Here is a 20,226-nt window from a genome sequence, read left to right as displayed (position 1 = left end):
GTTCTCATGCATCTCAGTTCTGTCTCAGAGTCCAATATAAGGACACCTTTAAATCAATTTTCAGGCATTATGCTTACAAATGCCCCCCACCACCCCAGTTGCTGCCACTACCTCATTGCAGAGTACCCAGGACCTTTGTCCTGGCCTCAGCTATACTGGTGCTACACTTGCCCTGGCTCCATTTCTTACCTTCACATTTGCTATGTCTTCCCTTGGTTTTTACCAGCCAATCTTTTCTCCCCATATAGCTTTCAGAGAAGCTCAGAAATGCTTTTCAGATATTTGCAGCCTTTGATAAATTTAGTCCCATATATGCAGTCACTTACCTTTATGTGGACATTAATTTAATTTTTAATTTTAATATTTTAATTGTGGATGCAGCTCTTTAACAACTTCAGAATTGGTATTCCAGATGGCTGCACTGCCTCAGATTAGCTGAGCCGTGTGTGCCTGAATGAGTCTGTTCCGGGCATCCCTGGCAGCTAAGTGAGTGACTACAGGCACCCTCACCACATCAGTCTCTTCCTGCTCTTCCTCTGAAGAGGCAGAACAATCATTATCTTCCCCCTCCTCCTGCAGTTTCAGTCCTTTCTTCTGCACTATGTGGTTCAAGGCATAGCTGATTACTATCATCCTGGACACCCTTGCTGGTGCATACTGAAGGGTGTTGCCAGATCTGTCCAGGCACCTGAATCGCAGCTTCTGCATCCCAATGGCTTGCTCAAGGACCACTCTCATGCTCATGTGGTTTTGGTTGTACTTTTCCTGTGCATCAATGGTAGGTCCCTCACAAATCAGCCAAATCCTTAGAGGGTAGCCCTGGTCTCCAAGCAGCCATCCATTGGCTCTGCTTGGAGTTGCAAATATCTGTGGGAGATGTGACTAGCGCAGGATGAAGGCATCATGGCAGCTTCCTGGGAATCTTGCACAGATATGCATGATGATCTTTTAGTGGTTACATACCAGTTGAACATTACTGGAATGGAATCCCTTTTGATTGATGAATGCTGCTAGATGATTTGAGGGTGTCTTGATTACCACATGTGTGCAATCTGTAACTCCCTGTACTGGTGAGAATCCAACCGCAGCAGCAAATCTGAGGGCCTTCTCACTACTAATGAAGTGTACATAATTGGCAGCCCTGGCAAATATGGTATCATCACCTAGGAGATTCTACAGATGTCACTAGCAGATCCCTAGAAGGAACCAGAGGCAAAGAAATTTAGGGTGCTGTGATCTTGACCTCCACTGGTAATGCATTCCCACCTTGTCCACTTGGCAGGAGGTCTTCTTTCAGAAATCTGAAAACGTCAGCATCCATTGACAGGAAGGTCTGAGCCTCGAGACACTGGTGCTCAGTCACGTCCAGGAAACTTATCCTCTACCTGTAATCTCGGTGTTTAGGGGTATTGTTTACTGTGAGTTGGAGCTGTGTTCATCCCCTCTGGCCTATGGAGCAGCAGGTAGTTAAGGAGAAGGCTACTGTTCCTGCTGCTCCGCCTCTTGCATAAGCAATTCCTTTGTTGCTGAGAAGGTTGACAGCTGGAAAGCACAGATCAAAGGCAAAAATGATCTCCAAAGTGGTGAAAGCACACTCTCAGAACAAATCCTGAGAGCAAAAACCCTTTCACCTAAGCAAGGAATTAGCTGTTATCCTCAGTATTTAAAGGATTTCTAGCCTGTCAATTGCTGAGCCCCTTCAATCTTCACAGTCCTTTTGCTTTGTTTTACCTGGCAAGCCTATGGGAAACTCGTGCACTGTGTTAAAAACAGAACCCAGGGTTAAAACTCTACTTAATTGCCTTTTAACATATTCAAATGTCAGGTCACCTGTACTACAGTGGTTTCCCGCGCACTGATGAATACCCTTACGTTAAATGTGGAAGTCAGAGGGTTCTTGCCGGTTTCCTGACACGTTGGCTCTTTTTGCTCTTCTGACCTGCTGCCAGCACATCCTGGACTGGTTAAAATTCCCCTCATAATGTTTTATAAATTCTACACGCTTGCACGAAATCAGTTGGGATTAAAACACTACTCCAACATGTTTTCCATGTTTCAGGGATATTTTCGTATAAGTAAAATATAACTGCCAATCAAGTTTACAGTTCTACACCACACATTCCATAAAAAGTTTTAAATTTCATTTCAAGATGATCATTTGAACAAAAAAGTGGTATTTGCAGTTATTTTTTAAAAATTCGAGTTCAAGCACCCAGATTTCACCATCTGATAAAATTATCTCATAGTTCCACTAGGCACGTGTCAGGTGACTCCTGAACTTCAAAATAAACTGACGGCAGTTCCAGACTCCATCACATTTGGTAAAATCACTGTGAGAACTTTAAAATGTAAATGTAATCACACAGATGGTATTTATTCCTTGTTACTCCTTGATACTGTATAATAGGTCCTGTATGTAATCATAATACATAATTGCAATAATCCATTTAAAGTAAGGATAGGTGTGTTTAAAAATACAAACGAGCACGCCAACAAAAATGTATTTCAAAAATCAACGTGAATATATCAGATGCAGTTCCACTTGTTTATTACCATTTCTGCATGAACTTCGCCCAGAATCAGCGACATGTTTTCCATTGATTTTGTTTGACTGCTCTGAAGGAGTCCGTCCTCTTTTCTGGGCTGGCTCTTCGTGGGATTGGTTAAATGTACTCATCTGAAAGGTACCTCCCTCCTCAGGCTTTTGGTGTGGCTTTTTAAAGTTGCTTAATTCAGAAGCTCCGTGATTTTCTTTCCCTTCCTCTCTCCTTTACTGTGCACTTCCTTGTTGCAGGGTATAACGATCAGTGGAGAAGCAGCATGTCAGACCAAGCTCCTTTCGACACCAATCTTGTGACAGTGACCCGCTTCATGCTGGAGGAGGGGAGAAAGGCGAAAGGCACCGGCGAATTGAATCAACTTCTCAGCTCCCTTTACACTGCTGTCAAGGCCATCTCCTCGGCCGTCAGGAAGGCTGGCATTGCGAACCTGTAGGTATCCACCATCTGGAAATAATCCTATCTGACAAACCCTCACCTCATGGGTGCCTTGTGAAATATCTCGGGTCAAGTTATTGTTCCACTACTTAATGCAACCTTTTTTTTCAGACTTGAAGTAGGTTCACAGTGTTCGCAAACTTGTAACGTGTTTTCACTTTGTTTTGCATGTCCGCCCACAGATGAAAGATGTTCTGTTCGTCCAGTTTTTAATCGACAGTAGCCTGATATAGTCCTAGTTTAAGATACTCCTTGGAGGAATTAAATCGGCGATAAAACTGTAAGAGTGTCCTAAAACAAAAGTAGTTTGAATACCGAACCCAAACTCCAATAATCCACGTGAAATGTTGACCCATGATTGCTTATAGTTCAATACTGTATGTTTAAGTTTTGTTGTGCGAGGAGGACAATTTTATACACTCTTTTAATATTTTTGCCTCACTGTAAGTGGGTTTGAAAAACATATTTGTTTTGGAGTTAGATTCAGTTCCTTCAGTGTTTTTAAAAGTTGGGACGTGTGTTTTGCGGATCTACCAATCAGCGATTGTACTATAGGAAGTGCTGCCTCATGCTCACACTGCATTTTAGACAGAGGATCCCCTAATTGTCCTATTATTTAGTCATCTCCATACCAACCCGCCCTCTGTTTAATATCACCTACTCACTAATTTAAATATCCCTGCAAATGTTGCAATTTTAGATCTGGCAATTGTCACTCCAGTTTTAATTCTAAAAAATATGGCTTTGTTGCGTACCATTCTAATAACAAAGTCATTCCTGACAACGCAGCCGGCCACTGACGTCAAACGCAGCCTTCTAATAAACAGAGATACCTTTGTGAGTTTACAATCCTAGTCTCACTCCTGATTGTAGCATTTATTTGATGTTGACAATCCCACCATCAGTTAAAAGGTGTGGCCATTTTAATACGTTTTGATCAAATTTCATTGAAACTTTTTATATGCTTTCAGAAAAAATGCTGTTCACAAGAGAACTGTTAACTTTCAAAACTGAATTATCCCTACTCTTTTTTGACTGTTGACCAATAATATAACTGGTCTGACAGCGATTATTTGCTGTTATTCACTGGGCCACTAAAAGATAAAAATCCATAAATCCCATTGGGAATTGTGTGAATCGGGTCACAAAAAAAATCACTTTTTTCCCGCTCTTTCTGCGGTTCTGTTTTGCATACATTCCCTGACCTGGCCTACTGACAGTGTGCTTTCATAGACATCATGTGCAGAACCTTAATTTTAAACTCTAATCCATTGTAAACCATGTGTTAATGGGTAACCACTTTCCAGATTTCACATAAAATGCACTAACTTCACCATTTCAAATGGAGCACAAAGGTCAGTCAGGTCCTTGCATGTCAGGAAGGGATCCCTTAAGGGTGATCATTTTTCTTTTAACATTCATGCTAAGGGATTTCTATGTCCTCTTATTGGATTTAATGGAAAGCATGAAAAAGAACAAAGAATGGAAGACAGGCATATCAGACACTAGAGGTGGCTTCTTCCATTGTGCCACCAAATGTATTCACTGGATATATGCTCAAGTTAGGCAGGGAGGCAGTTATAGTGCTGTGCCATCGGCATCTAGGAGATCTGAAGCCAAGCCTCCAACATAGGGAGAGCACTGCCAGTAGAAGTCAAGATGCCCATGGCTGCAATTCTTATGCCTCTGGTTCCTTCCAGGCTACCACAGATGACATTTGCTGTATCTGCAAATTAACTGCCTGTACACGTCTCATATGGGTAACTGATACATTATTTAGCTAGATGAACACTTTCACCTCTTTTTCCACTGGGCAGTAAGAGCAGCATGACAGCATTGTTGGATTTCCCAAAGTATTTGGGTCTTTGTTACCCATATGACTATCTGAGCTTCTATGCACAATACTGTGGCCTACCTGAACAGAAGAATCTTTTTCTGCATCTTGTTCAGTGACTACCTACAATGTTATGTGCAGCTTAATGCCTATACCTCAGGCACCAGTCACTATACTTTCATCTTAAGGAAATCATCTACACCAGGCTTCGTTGAAACTGATGGTTGACTAGAAGGATAACCAAGTTTACCCTCTTCAGTCTTGATAAATGAGACCCTTGTGGATGTGATGGAGAGAGGCAGCTATCAGGATCAATAAAGAGGTTAGTGCTAGCATCTTGCAGGAAAGGTTCAGAAGTTTTAAAGATCAGGGTGCCTTACTGAACTGCTCTGCCCAAGTCTCCAAAATTATTGCCATCTGCTACATGTTGAATAGCTTTGCAACTAAAAGACGCCTAACTAAGGAGGAGAAGAAGGTAATTCACAATCAAGATATTACACAGACATTGACAAAGAGGATGTTGCTACTCAAGAAAGGAAGGGAGAAAAAACAGAACTACAGGCGAGTTAGCCTGGCCTCAGTCATCAGTAAAATGCTGGAATTTATAATTAAGAAAGTCTTTACAATGCACTTAGAAAATCATAGTATGATCAGACAAAGTCAACATTGTTTTACAAAAGTGAAATCGTGTTTGACAAATTTACTGGAGTATTTTGAGGATGTAACTAGTAAGGTAGACAATGGAGAACCACTAGATGTAGTATACTTGAACTTCCAAAAGACATTCAATAAGGTGCCACATGAAAGGTTAATACACAAGATAAGGGCTCATGGAGTTGGGGGTATTATATTTGCATGGATAGAGGATTGGTTGATAAACAGGAAGCAGAGTGTAAGGACAAATGGGGCATTTTCAAGTTGGCAGGCTTTAACTAGTGAAGTGCCACAAGGATCAGTGCTGGGACCTCAGCTATTTGCAATCTATATTAATGACTTAGACAAAGAGACCAAAAGTAATGTATCTAAGTTTACTGACCTTACAAAGCTCAGTAAAAAACTGTGAGGAGGACACAGAGACTGCAAAGGGATATATTGACATGCTAAGTGGTGGGCAACAAGGTGACATGTGGTGTACAATTTCGGGAAGTGTGAGGTTATTCATTTGGTCGTAAGAATAGAAAAGCAGAATATTTTTAAAAGGTGTAAAACTTCTAAATGTTAATGGGGGAGACGGTGGTGAAGTGGTAACGTCACAGGACTAGTAATCCAGAGGTCCAGGTTAATACCGTGGGGACACAGGTTCAAATCCCACCACTGCAGCTGGTAAATTCAATTATTTAAAATCTGGACTTGAAAGCTAGTCTCAGTAATGGTGCTGTGAAACTATTATCAAATGTTGTAAAAACCCATCTGGTTCACTAGTGTCCTTTTAGAAAGAAAATCTGTCATCCTTACCCAGTCTGGTCTACATGTGACTCCAGACCCACAGCAATGTGGTTGACTCTTAACTGCCCTCTGAAATGGCCTAGCAAGCTACTCAGTTGTTAAGGGCAATTAGGGATGGGCAACAAATGCTGGCCTTGCCAGCAACGCCCACATCCCATGAAAGAATAAAAATATATTTTTAAAAAGTTCAGGGGGACTTGGCTATTCTCTTACAAGGAACACAGAAAGTTAGCATACAGGTACAGCAAGCAACTAGGAAGGCAAATGGCATGTTGGCCTTTATTGCAAAGGGATTGGAGGACAAGAATAAGGAAGTCTTGCTACAGTTGTATAGGCTTTGGAGAGACCACACCTGGAGAACTGTGCACAGTTTTGGTTTCCATATCTAAGGAAGGATATACTTGCCTTGGAGGTGGTACGCAAAGGTTCACCAGGTTGGTTTCTGGGATAAGAGTGTTTTCCTATGATGAGAGACTGAGTAAATTGGGCCTATACTCTCTGGAGTTTAGAAGAATGAGAGGTGATTTCATTGAAATAATCAAACTTCTGAAGGTACTTGACAGAGTAGATACCGAAGAGGTTGTTTTTCCTGACTGGGAAATCTAGAACATGGGGGCATGATCTCAGGTAACAGGCCGATCATTTAGGACTGAGATGAGGAGACATTTCTTCGCTGATAGTGTTCTGAATCTTTGGAAATTTGTACCCCATAGGGTTGTGGATGCTCCAATGTTGAATATATTTAACTCTGAGATAGACAGATTGATCTTTGGTCTCTTGGAATCGGGTGAAATGGGGAGTTGTGTTAGAAGATCAGTCATGATTGTATCCGATGGCATAACAGGCTTGAGGGGCCATATGGTCTGCTCCTAGTCCTATTTCTTATGTTCTTACAGGAACCTCAGTTCAGTTGGAAATCTGTTATCCCAGATGCAAATCCAGATATTCAGTTGAGCTGTCCCTTTAAGGAATTCTGCTGTCCACATAGTACTGTTCAACATTGTCCCCTGCACTTCCTCAACAAGTCAGTGTCTAACCATTGTTGTGTTGCTACTTTTCTCTACTGAACCTCCCTAGACAAATTTCAAATATGGTGCAAACCAATTAATTACCCTATTTTGTGTCATGTGATATGTGCCTTTTCCCACAATGTTTCCCCTAATGCTGGTGTATTCGGTGTGACTTCTAACTCCAAACCTAAGACTTCGAAATGATATCCTAGTAGAAGGATAAGCATATGTCTGGTTGCAGAGTTTCACTCAACAACAACAACAACAAATTGCATTTAGATAGCATCTTTTAAAGTAGCAAAACCTCCCAAAAAACTTCACAGCAGCCTTATCAGACAGAATTTGCCAGAAATATTTGGACCCGTGACCAAAACCTTGGTCAAAGGGGTAAGTTTAAGGACAGTGTTAAAGGAGGAGTGGAGAGGTGGAGAAACAGAGAGGTTTAGGGAGGGAATTACAGAGCTCTTAAGGCCTTGGCAGCTGAAGGCACGGCTACCAATGGTGGAGCGAAGTAAATGGGGGATGTGCAAGAGGACTGAATTGGAGGAGTGCTGAGATCTGAGGGTTGTAGAGCTAAAGGAGTTTACAGAGGTAGGGAAGGGCCAGGTTATCGAGGAATTTGAAAACAAGGATGAGTATTTTAAAATCAACATGATGCTGGACAGGGAGCCAATGTAGCGAGCCCAGGGGCAATAGTTGAGTGGAACTTGATGCAAGTTAGGATACAGACATCAGAGCTTTGGATGAGCTCAAGTTTACAGAGGGGGTAAGTGGAAGGCCAGCCTGGAGATCATTAGAATAGTCGAGACTCAAGGCAACAAAGACATGTATGAGGGTTTCAGTAACTGATGGGCTGAGGCAGGGTGGAGTTGCTTGAGATTCAAATGGACCTGTATCTCCTTATGCTGGTTACTGAGATGACCCTGCAACTAATTCATCTATGTCTGCTGCCATTGTGGATGGCTTGCTCTGCCCACTTTCTGGCTTATCTGCCACTTGTGCAGAGGTTCAGGTTTGGAGTTGTGTTAGGAAGCATCTGTGGCATTTCCAGCCATGTTTATGGTGGTAAGACTGTCTGAGCTTGACCACTGACCTGCATGGGAGACTTGGGTATATGTGGGCAAGCCCCCTCCATGTTTCAGGAATTTGTGAGCTCTAACTCCTGCTCTTGTCTTGTTGACAATAATGAAACCGATTAAATAGATGCTGAGCCCCTTCAAATTCTGGTCAGCTGTGCTTTATGTTCCCTCAAACAGCTCATTATGTAGGAAAGCGCTCGTGCAGTGTAGATAATTTATCCAAATCCCAGATATGAGGAGAAAATGACTGTGCAAATGCAGCCAGGGGTAGCACACAGTCCATTTTAGATTCAATCAGAATTCACACCTTAAAGTGTACATTACCTTTTTATTAAGATTGTGTATTCGTTGTGAAATCCAGTTCATGTATTTGGGAATGCTGTGTAGACTAATTCATTCAGTGTGAATCAGAGGAATAGATCATTCACTAAAGAGAGTCAGATTTTATTTTTCTGAAAACCAGAACCTACAGACTTCAAATTTTAAAATGTCGATTTAGTGGTGGCATTCTATCTATACTCGGCTGAAAAGGCATCAGTACAGAACTTGGTTGCCTGGCTAGTTTGTAACTATCCCTTCTTTGGAGGCATCATATTTTAGTTTAGTTATGTGTGGGCTACCGTCTGGAATATCTAATGAGACTTGGTCTGTGGCAGCTTACAGTATGTATGCTGGTGCAGCAGCATTCCTGATTACTTGCGAAACGACAACACTCAGTTTTTATTCTTGATTTTTGTTTTTACAGAGCGCTTTCATGTTGGGTTATTTTTCACTTAGCTTTCTCAAGAGTTCAATATACTGAATCAGCAGGACTTTTAAACTGTTGCAATGAGGATAGAAAATATTTACACAGCAATTAATTATTACCATGTTTAAAAGTCCCAACAGATAAAGCCTCTGAAAACTACAGCCTGTGTATAACTTCAACTAAATATAGTTTAACTATTTTGAACAAAGAAATTAATTGTTTCAAATTTCAGTTATGTAATGCACTCTGTGCCATTTTGGACACATGGAAGAATTTCATGTTCTAAATAAAATATGGAGAAGAAATATTTTGACTGCTACAATTAACAGTACAAAGTGAAGGGATTCAATATATCTTACTTTCATTAATTCCCTCTCTCCGTCCCTCCCTCTCCCCCCCCCCCCGCCCCCCTCATCTTTCCTACTTCTCGCGCTGGTAGATAAGAATGCAAGAATCTGCAAGTGTCATAGTTTTGTCTGAAGTAAAATCATGCACAGTAGAACTTATTGCAAAATGTCTCATTGGTAGTGTGGCTTGTTCCTTTATTGGTATAATACTTTCTTCTAGTACCTTTAAAATCCAGATGATGGTGGAAGAGAGCTGTTTGTGAAATTTATAATAGGTTGACACAGACCCTGACCAATGTCTAATTTCCTGGAGGTAATGTAACACAAAACAAACCAGAACAGGAACCAGAAAATCAACTTAACTATTAAGTCTAAAGAATTCTTTCTTTGCTGCCATACAGGATTATCTTTTAAATTGCAAAATATGCCAGATTTGAAAGACCAATATAATGCGCCAGCAGCAGGAAGTCAGTAAATTTAAAACATTTACTCAGCTTCTTTAGATTAATTCCTATCATTGCAATGACTCTATAATAGTCTGCATACTTCTATTATTAGCCACATATAACTTTTGATATCTGTTTATAGTTTACATTGGTCTGAGTGTTATGCAACTTGTAGCGCTTTGCAGAGTTAAATAGTTTACTGTTAGGACCAGGTGAGAATGGTGTCTAGGAGTCTGCTACTATCTTCACCTGATCTTTTGTAACAGGGTTTAATTTTAAACACACTGTGTTTTGAGCTTCCCCTTTGTGAATCCTTGTTCACAGCTTTCCAATTATAAAGCAAAGAAATTAGCACAAACGGGCCTTCTTGGGTTTAAAGAAGAAAAGTGAAATTTATTAAAACTTAAACTCTAATACGATTTATGCCTACGGATATACGACGTGTCCATGCTAGCATGCACACGTGATACGCACATGCAAATAGGGGCAGAAAAGAGGAGAAGAAAGTAAAGTAGAGAGGGGTTTGAGGCAATTTCAGAAGAGTTTCTTGTTTACTGTGCTTTGAGCTCACTTGATTGTAGACAGTCTTGCTTTTCGTTGGAGCGCAGTATTCTTAAACCTTGTTCACAAAGGAGACTTTTCTCGTTCACGTGGTTCACGTGTTTTCACAAGATTCAGTTTTCTGAGAGATGAGCAGGCAGAAGAGGAGATGCCTTCTCAAACCAGGAGCTTTTCTGAGCTCAAATCCCTTGTCAGAAGTTCAAATCTCAACAGCCAGCTAGTCATGTGACTAAAACTGGTCTGACCACTTCTTCTGTGTTTGTGGATTCTGCTATCTTAGCAGTCAACCTGGAATGCTAGCTCCCCCAATTTTCAATGTCTGGTAATCAAAAGTCCATTGTTGGTTGAATGGGTCAGGGCATGGTCCTTTGTCCCTTGTTCCAACTCTGCTAGTTACTATGTAACTGTCTTTCCAGTCAGGGGCTTGCAACTTTAAGTTTTAATGTTCATGTGGCAAAATCATGTGTGCCTCAGTCTTGGCAGGTGGGGTGTTTGCCTAACACTACGTTTTAATTGTCTAGTTATGCTGACACCATATTGTAACTCAAAGCCATTTGTTAAACTTCAAACTTCATTACAAGAATCATGGGCACATTTTCACCTGAGCCCTACACCTAAGAAACTTGGGTAGAGTAGGTCTTCTGTGTGGCTATTCCCGGGCACTGAGCCCTTGCTGATTTCCACAAGTTAGGCTTATTTTATTTATTTTTAATGGACTTCCAGCCAGATGCCCAACTGCATCAGGGAGCCCACCTCAGGAGGAAGGGAAATTGCCACAGCAGGCATTAAGATTCCGCAGAATCATAAACATAGTAAACTGCCTCTGCAGCAATCTGAAAGTTATTTTTGATTGGTTGTACTCCACTAGGAAATTTGAAATCCCATTCAGCTGCCAGAGGGTTCATTGTTGCTATGACACAAATGACAGGAAATATTTTGGATATAATATGCTTGTGATTTAGTTTGCCAGCCTATATTTCAGCAAAGCTATTGAATGCCTTGTATCACTTGATGGTTGACCGCAGCCTCCAACCCAATTTTTCTGTTATCTGCTGGAGTGTTTCATCCCCGCCCACACAGCCAACATAACTCCAGAGGACGATCTGCTGCAATCTTTGGCTATGACCTTTTATATTTGGGGAGTGAGTACTGTTAATTGTTCTGCTATATTGTGTGATAAGAACTCTCAAGTAACCACTTGGACAACAGGCAATGCTGCTCCACTTGGCAATTGTATGTATGAAACAAAAATTCAACCTATAGCCACCTGTTTTGTGCATAAAGAGAATTTCATGTCACACCAAATCTGGACCAGAATTGTGCCACCACCATATTTTTAGTTGTGAAGCATTTGGCACCTTAAATATGCAAATTAGAATTATACACTGGTTGTACCTGGAATGTGAAATTCAGGTACGAAGGGATAAAGCTTGCACTGCCCATGTGCCACCTAATTGTACTGGGTCTATTTTTTCTTTTATTCGTTTGCGGGTTATGGGCGTCGCAGACATGGCCAGCATTATTGCCCTTCACTAATTTCCCTTGAGAAGCTGGTGGTGGTGAGCTGCCTTCTTGAACCGCTGCAGTCCATGTGGGGTAGGTATACCCACAGTGCTGTTAGGAAGGGAGTTCCAGGATTTTGTCCCAGGGAAAGTGAAGGAACAGCGATATTGTTCCAAGTCAGGATGGTGTGTGGCTTGGAGGGGAACTTGCAGGTGGTGGTGTTCCCATGCAGCTGCTGCCCTTGTCCTTCTAGGTGGTAGAGGTCACGGGTTTGGGAGGTGCTGTCGAAGGAGCCTTGGTGCATTGCTGCAGTGCATGTTGTGGATGGTACACACTGCTGCCACTGTGCGTCGGTGGTGAAGGGAGTGAATGTTTGTGAATGGGGTCCCAATCAAGTGGGCTGCTTTGTCCTGGATCACACTCATGACTTGTGCCTTGTAGATGGTGGGCAGGCTTTGGGGAGTCAGGAGATAGAAACATAGAAAATAGGAGCAGAAGTAGGCCATTTGGCCCTTCGAGCCTGCTGCGCCATTCATTATGATCTTGGCTGATCATCCAACTCAGTAACCTGTTCCCACTTTCGCCCCATAACCTTTGATCCCTTGAAACCTAAGAGCTATATCTAACTCCTTCTTGAAAACATACAATGTTTTGGCCTCAACTGCTTTCTGTGGTAGCAAATTCTACAGGGTCACCACTCTCTGGGTGAAGAAATTTCTCCTCATCTCAGTCCTGAAAGGTTTACCCCATATCCTTAGACTATGACCCCTGGTTCTGGACTCCTCTTCCATCGGGAACATCCTTCCTGCATCTACCCTGTCAAGTCCTGTTAGAATTTTATAGGTTTCTATGAGATTCCCCCTCACTCTTCTGAACTCCAGCGAATATAATCCCAACTGACTCAATCTCTCCTCATACGTCAGTCCTGCCATCCCAGGAATCAGTCTGGTAAACCTTCGCTGCACTCCCTCGATAGCAAGAACATCCTTCCTCAGATAAGGAGACCAAAACTGCACATAATATTCCAGGAGTGGCCTCAGCAAGGTCCTGTATAATTGCAGCAAGACATCTCTGCTCCTGTACTCGAGTCCTCTCACTATGAAGGCCAACATACCATTTGCCTTTTTTACCACCTGTTGGACCTGCATGCTTACATTCAGCGACTGGTGTACGAGAACACCCAGGTCTTGTTGCATATTCCCCTCTCTCAGTTTATAGCCGTTCAGATAATCATCTGCCTTCCTGTTGTTGCTCCCAAAGTGGATAACCTCACATTTATCCACATTACACTGCATCTGCCAGGCATTAGCCCACTCACTCAACTTGTCCAAATCACCCTGAAACCTCTCTGCATCCTGCTCACAAATCACCCTCCCACCAAGTTTTGTGTCATCTGCAAATTTGGAGATATTACATTTAGTTCCCTCATCTAAATCATTAATATATACTGTGAATATCTGCGGCCCTAGCACCGATCCCTGCAGTATCCCACTAGTCACTGCCTGCCATTGGGAAAAAGACCCAATTATCCCTACTCTTTGTTTCCTGTCTGCCAACCAATTTTCTATCCATCGCAATACACTACCCCCAATCCCATGTGCTTTAATATTACACACTAATCTCTTATGTGGGACTTTGTCGAAAGCCTTCTGAAAGTCCAAATAAACCACATCCACTGGCTGTCCCTCATCAACTCTACTAGTTACATCCTCGAAGAATTCTAGTAGATTTGTCAAGCATGATTTCCCTTTTGTAAATCCATGCTGACTGTGTCCGATTCTACCACTGTCCTCCAAGTGCTCTGCTATAAAATCTTTGATAATGGACTCTAGAATTTTGCCCACTATCGGTGTTAGGCTGATTGATCTATAATTCCCTGTTTTCTCTCTACCTCCCTTTTTAAATAGTGGGGTTACATTAGCTACCATCCAATCTGTAGGAACTGTTCCAGAGTCCACAGAATCTTGGAAGATGACCACCAATGCAACCACTATTTCCAGGGCCACTTCCTTAAGTACTCTGGGATGCATACCATCAGGCCCTCGGGATTTATCGGCCTTCAATCCCATCAATTTCCCCAATATCATTTCTCTGCTCATACTGATTTCCTCTCTCTCACTAAGCCCTGTGTTCCCCAACATATCTGGTAGAATATTTGTGTCCTCCTTTCTGAAGACAGAACCAAAGTATACATTTAGTTGATCAGCCATTTCTTTGTTCCCCATAATAAAGGGTGGAAATCGTAGAGGTACCAATCCTACTTAGATATAGTGGTGGTGCTAGAGAACTGGAGAATTGCAAATGTTACATCCTCCTTCAAAAAAAGGGTGCAAGGACAAGCCCAGCACCTACAGGCCTGTCAGTTTAACCTTGGTGCTGGGAAAGCTTTTAGAAATGATAATGTGGGACAAAATTAGCAATTATTTAGACAAATGTAGATTAATTAAGGAAAGACTGTAAGGGGCCTACATTTGTCTTCAGTATTCTTTTTCTCTTCACATACCTATTGAAACTTTTACAGTCAGTTTTTATGTTCCCCGCAAGCTTGCTCACATAATCTATTTTACCCTTCTTAATCAATCCCTTGGTCCTCCTTTGCTGAATTCTAAACTGCTCCAAATCCTCAGGTCTGTTGCTTTTTCTGGCCTCTTTATATGCCTCTTCCTTGGATCTAATGCTATCTCTAATTTTACTTGTAAGCCATGGTTTGACTACCTTTCCCGTTTTACTTGAGCGCCAGACAGGAATAATCAATTATAAAATAAAAACAAGAAATGCTGTAAATACTCAGCAGGTCTGGCAGCATCTGTGGAGAGAGAAGCAGAGTTAACTTTACTAAGATTCAGGACCCTAGACTCAGAATCAACTACGTCACTCTCCATCTTGATGAAGAATTCTATCATATTATGGTGGCTCATCCCCAAGCGGTCTCGCACAACTAGATTGTCAATTATTCCTACACAATACCCAGTCTAGGATGGCCTGTTCTCTAGTTGGTTCCTCAATGTATTGGTCCAGAAAACCATCCCGTATACACTACAAGAATTGCTCCTCTATGGTATTGTGACTAATTTGATTTGCCCAATCTATATGCAGATTAAAGGCACCCATAATTACAGATGCTCCTTTATCGCATGCGTCTCTAATTTCCTGTTTAATGCCATTCCCAACAGCACCACTACAGTTTGGGGGTCTATATACAACCCCCACTAACGTTTTTGCCCCTTAGTGTTTCTCAGCTCTACCCATACAGATTCCACATCATCAGAGCTAATATCTTTCCTCGCTATTATGTTAATTTCCTCTTTAACCAGCAATGCAACTCCACCACCTTTTGCTTTTTTTCTGTCCTTCCTAAACACTGAATGCCCCTGGATGTTCATTTCCCATCCCTGGTCACCCTGCAGCCATGTCTCCGTAATCCCGATTATATCATACCCGTTTACATCTATTTGCGTGATTAATTCATCCACTTTATTGCGAATGCTCCGCGTGTTAAGGCACAAAGCCTTAAGGATTGTCTTTTTAACATTACTTGTCCCCTTCCCACTATTTTTCACTGTGGCCCTGTTTGATTCTGGCCCTTGATTTCTCTGCCTATCACTTTTCTTATTCCCCTTACTGTCTTTTGTTCTTGTCTTTGATTCCCCCCTCCTTTGACTCCTTGCAAAGGTTGTCATCCCCTGCCATTTTAATTTAACCCTCCCCAACCACTCTAGCAAATACTCCCCCGAGGACATCAGTGCCAGTCCTGCCCAGGTGTAACCCATCCAGTTTGTACTGGTCCCACCTCCCCCAGAACCGGTCCCAATGTCCCAGGAATCTAAAACCCTTCCCCGCACACCATCTCTTCAGCCACGTAGTCATCTGATATATCCTGCCTGATGAGTTAATCGCCACAGGATTTCCAGCCTCTGACCTGCTCTTGTAGCCACTGTATTTAAATGGCTACTCCAGTTCAGTTTCTGGTCAATGGTAGCCCCTAGGATGTTGATAGTGGAGGATTCAGCGATGGTAATGCCATTGAATGTCAAGAAGAGATGGTTAGATTCTCTCTTGTTGGAGATGGTCATTGCCTGGCACTTGTGTGGCGTGAATGTTACTTGCCACTTATCAGCCCATGCCTGGATATTTTCCAGGTCTTGCTGCATTTCTGCACGGACTGCTTCAGTATCTGAGGGGTCACGAATGGTGCTGAACATTGTGCAATCATGAGTGAAACATCCCCACTTCTGACCTTATGATTGAAGGAAGGTCATTGATGAAGCAGCTGAAGATGGTTGGGCCCAGGAGACTACCCTGAGGAACTCCTGCAGTGATATCCTGGAGTTGAGATGATTGACCTCCAACGACCACAACCATCTTCCTTTGTGCTTGGTATGACTGCAGCCAGTGGAGGGTTTTCCCCCTGATTCCCATTGACTCCAGTTTTGCTAGGGCTGCTTGATGCCATACTCGGTCAAATACCGCCTTGATGTCAAGGGCAGTCATTCTCACCTCACCTCTTGAGTTCAGCTCTTTTGTCCATGTTTGAACCAAGGCTGTGATGAGGTCAGAAGCTGAGTGGCCCTGGCAGAACCCAAACTGAGCGTCACTGAGCAAGTTATTGCTAAGCAAGTGCTGCTTGATGGCACTGTTGATGACACCTTCCATCATTTAACTGATGATTGAGAGTAGACTGATGGGGTGGCATTTGGCCTGGTCTGACTTGTCCTGCTTTTTGTGTATGGGTCATACCTGGGCAATTTTCCACATTGCCGGGTAGATGTCAGTGTTGTAGCTGAACTGGAACAGCTTGGCTAGGGGCACGACAAGTTCTGGAGCACAGGTCTTCAGTACTATTGCCGGAATATTGTCAGGGCCCATAGCCTTTGCAGTATTCAGTGCCTTCAGTCGTTTCTTGATATCACGTGGGGTGAATCGAATTGGCTGAAGTCTGACATCTGTGATACTGGAGACCTCAGGAGGAGGCCAAGATGGATCATCAACCCGGCACTTCTGGCTGAAGATTGTTGCAAATGCTTCAGCCTTATCTTTCGCACTGATGTGCTGAGCTCACCCATTATTGAGGATGGGGATATTTGTGGAGCCACCTCCTCCAGTTAGTTGTTTAATTGTGCACCACCATTCAAGGCTGGATGCGCAGGACTGCAGAGCTTCGATCTGATCCGTTGGTTATGGGATCGCTTAGCTCTGTCTGTTGCATGCTACTTACGCACTTTGGCACGCAAGTAGTCCTCTGTTGTAGCTTTACCAGGTTGACACCTCATTTTGAGGTATGCCTGGTGCTGCTCCTGGCATGCCCTCCTGCACTCTTCATTGAACCAGGGTTGGTCTCCTGGCTTGATGGTAATGGTAGAGTGGGGGATATGCCAGGCCATGAGGTTACAGATTGTGGCTGAGTACAATTCTGCTGCTGCTGATGATCCACAGCACCTCATGGATGCCCAGTTTTGCATTGCTAGATCTGTTCGAAATCTATCCCATTTAGCATGATGATAGTGCCACACAACATGATGGACGGTATCCTCAATGTGAAGGCGGGACGTCATCTCCACAAGGACTGTGCGGTGATCACTCCTACCAATACAGTCATGGACAGATGCATCTGTGGCAGGCAGACTGGTGAGGACGAGGTCAAGTATGATTTTCCCTCTTGTTGGTTCCCTCACCACCTGCCGCAGACCCAGTCTAGCAGCTATGTCCTTTAGGACTTGCCAGTTCGGTCAGCAGTGATGCTAGTAAGTCAGTATAGGTAATGGACATTGAAGTCCCCCACCTAGAGTACATTGTGCACCCTTGCCACCTTCAATGCTTCCTCCAAGTGGTGTTCAACATGGAGGAGTACTGAATCATAAGCTGAGGGGGGCATTTAGATGGTAATCAGCAGGTTTCCTTGCCCATGTTTGACCTGAGACCATGAAACTTCATGTCAATGTTGAGGACTCCCAGGGCAACTCCCTCCCTACTGTGCCACCACCTCTGCTGGGTCTATCCTGCCGGTGGGACAGGACATACCCGGGGATGGTGATGGCGGTATCTGGGACATTGCAAGGTGTGATTCGGTGAGTATGACTATGTCAGGCTGTTGCTTGACGGTCTGTGGGACAGCTCTCCCAACTTTGGCACAAGCCCCCAGATGTTAGTAAGGAGGACTTTGCAGGGTTGAAAGGGCTGGGTTTGCCAATGTTGTTTCCAATGCCTATGTCGATGCCAGGTGGTCCGTTGGTTTTCATTCCTTATTGACTTTGTAGCAGTTTGCTACAACTGAGTGGCTTGCTAGGCCATTTCAGAGGGCATTTAAGAGTCAATCACATTGCTGAGTGTCTGGAGTCATGTGTAGGTCAGACCAGGTAAGGACAGCGGATTTCCTTCCCTTAAGGACATTAGTGAACTAGATGAGTTTTTATGACAATTGACAGTAACGCTAACTAATGGTCCTTAGTTCTATACATCTGACAGCTCTGCAACCTTCTTAGAACATAAGAAATAGGAGCAGGAGTAGGCCAATCGGCCCCTCAAGCCTACCCCACGCTCATTAAAATCCTGGCTGATCTGCCCCATACCTCAACTCCTCTTTCGTGCCAGCTCCTCATAGATTTTTGAACTATCGGGGAGTTGAGGGCTAACTGCCTCCTTGTTAAATACTTTCAGTGATCTAGCCTCCACAACTCTGAGATACAGAATTCCAGACATTCACTACCCTCTGAGAGAAGAAATTCCTTCGCATCTCAGTTTTAAATGAGAGTCCCCTTATTCTGTAACTATGTCCCCTCGTTCGAGATTCCCCCTCTCGTGGAAACATCTTCTCAACATCTACCCTGTCAAGCCTCCTCAGAATCTTGTACGTTTCAATAAGATCACCCCTCATTCTTCTAAACTGTAATGAATAAAGCCCTGACCTTTTTGGCCATTCTTGATAAGTCAACCCCTTCATCCCAGGAATCAGCCTAGTGAATCTCTTTTGAACTGCCTCCAATGCCAGTATATCCTTTCTTAAATACGGGGACAAAAACTGTACACAGTACTCCAGGTGTAGCCTGACCAACACCCTGTACAGTTGTAACAAGACTTCCCTATTTTTAAACTCCAACCTCCTAGCAATAAAGGCCAAAATTCCATTTGCCTTCTTAATTACTTGCTGCACCTGCATGCTAACTTTTTGTGTTTCATGCACAAGAACATCCAGATTCCTCTGTGCTGCATTTTTTTGGAGTCTCTTTCGATTTAAATAATAATCTGCCTTCTGATTCTTCCTACCAAAGTGCATGACCTTGCACTTTCCTACATTAAACTCCATCTGCCAAGTCTTTGCCTACTCACTCAACCTGTCTGTATCCCCTTGCAGATTCCTTTTGTCATCATCACAATATGCCCTCCCACCTATTTTTGTATCGTCAGCAAATTTGGATATATTACACTCTGCTCCCTCCTCCAAATCATTAATATAGATTTAATTAATTAAATAAATAGAATAGAGATGGCTGGGCAGGTGATGTGTTGCAGCTGTAGTATGTGGGAGCTGGTGGACGCCGGTGCGATCCACGGTGACCACATCTGCAGCGTGTTGGCTGCCCGAGGAACTTCGGCTCAGAGTTGATGAGCTGGAGTCCGAGCTGCGGACACTGCAACACATCAGGGAAGGGCAGAGTTACCTCGACTCTGTGTTTCAGGAGACAGTCACACCCCTTAGATTATTTACATCCAATTTGGATCATGGTCAGGGACAGGAGGGTGTAACTGCGAGTGAGGCAAGTATGGGGATCCAGAATTTAGCTTTGGCATGATTGGTATGAGGTTCTTGCTCCTGATGTGGACGAGGGCACAGACTGCAGGGAGGAGAGCGAACTGACCACTACACCGTGGTTCAGAGCGCCATTCAAGTGGGGGGAGAAAATAGAAATGTTGTAGTCATAGGGGATAGCAGAGTTAGGGGAATAGATACTGTTCTCAGCAGCAAAGATAGAGAGTCCCGAAGGCTGTGTTGCCTACCTGGTGCCAAGGTTAAGGACATCTCTTCTGGGCTAGAGAGGAACTTGGAGTGGGAGGGAAAGGATCCAGTTGTTGTGGTCCATGTAGGTACCAACGACATAGGAAGGACTAGGAAAGAGGTTCTGCTGAGAGACCATAAGCGGCTCGGGGCTAAATTAAAAGGCAGAACCACAAAGGTAATAATCTCTGGATTACTACCTGAGCCATGTGGAAATTGGCATAGGGTAAATCAGATTAAAGAGGTAAATGCTTGGCTCAAAGATT

General features: G+C 43.2%; 1 protein-coding gene across 1 annotated transcript in view; it reads left to right on the top strand.

Annotated features, from left to right (window-relative positions):
* Window positions 1-2,694: 2,694 nt before the first annotated feature.
* Window positions 2,695-20,226, top strand: part of LOC137369222 (fructose-1,6-bisphosphatase 1-like) — a 48,332-nt gene continuing 30,800 nt past the window's right edge. The window contains exon 1 of the mRNA XM_068030073.1: window positions 2,695-2,990. Within this exon, the coding sequence (XP_067886174.1) occupies window positions 2,821-2,990 (170 nt within the window). The 5' untranslated portion in view covers window positions 2,695-2,820. The remainder of the gene's footprint in view (window positions 2,991-20,226) is intronic.

The sequence above is a fragment of the Heterodontus francisci genome, chromosome 4 (genome assembly GCF_036365525.1).
Source record: "Heterodontus francisci isolate sHetFra1 chromosome 4, sHetFra1.hap1, whole genome shotgun sequence".
NCBI lineage: Eukaryota > Metazoa > Chordata > Chondrichthyes > Heterodontiformes > Heterodontidae > Heterodontus > Heterodontus francisci.
This window is presented reverse-complemented; position numbering and strand designations above follow the sequence as displayed.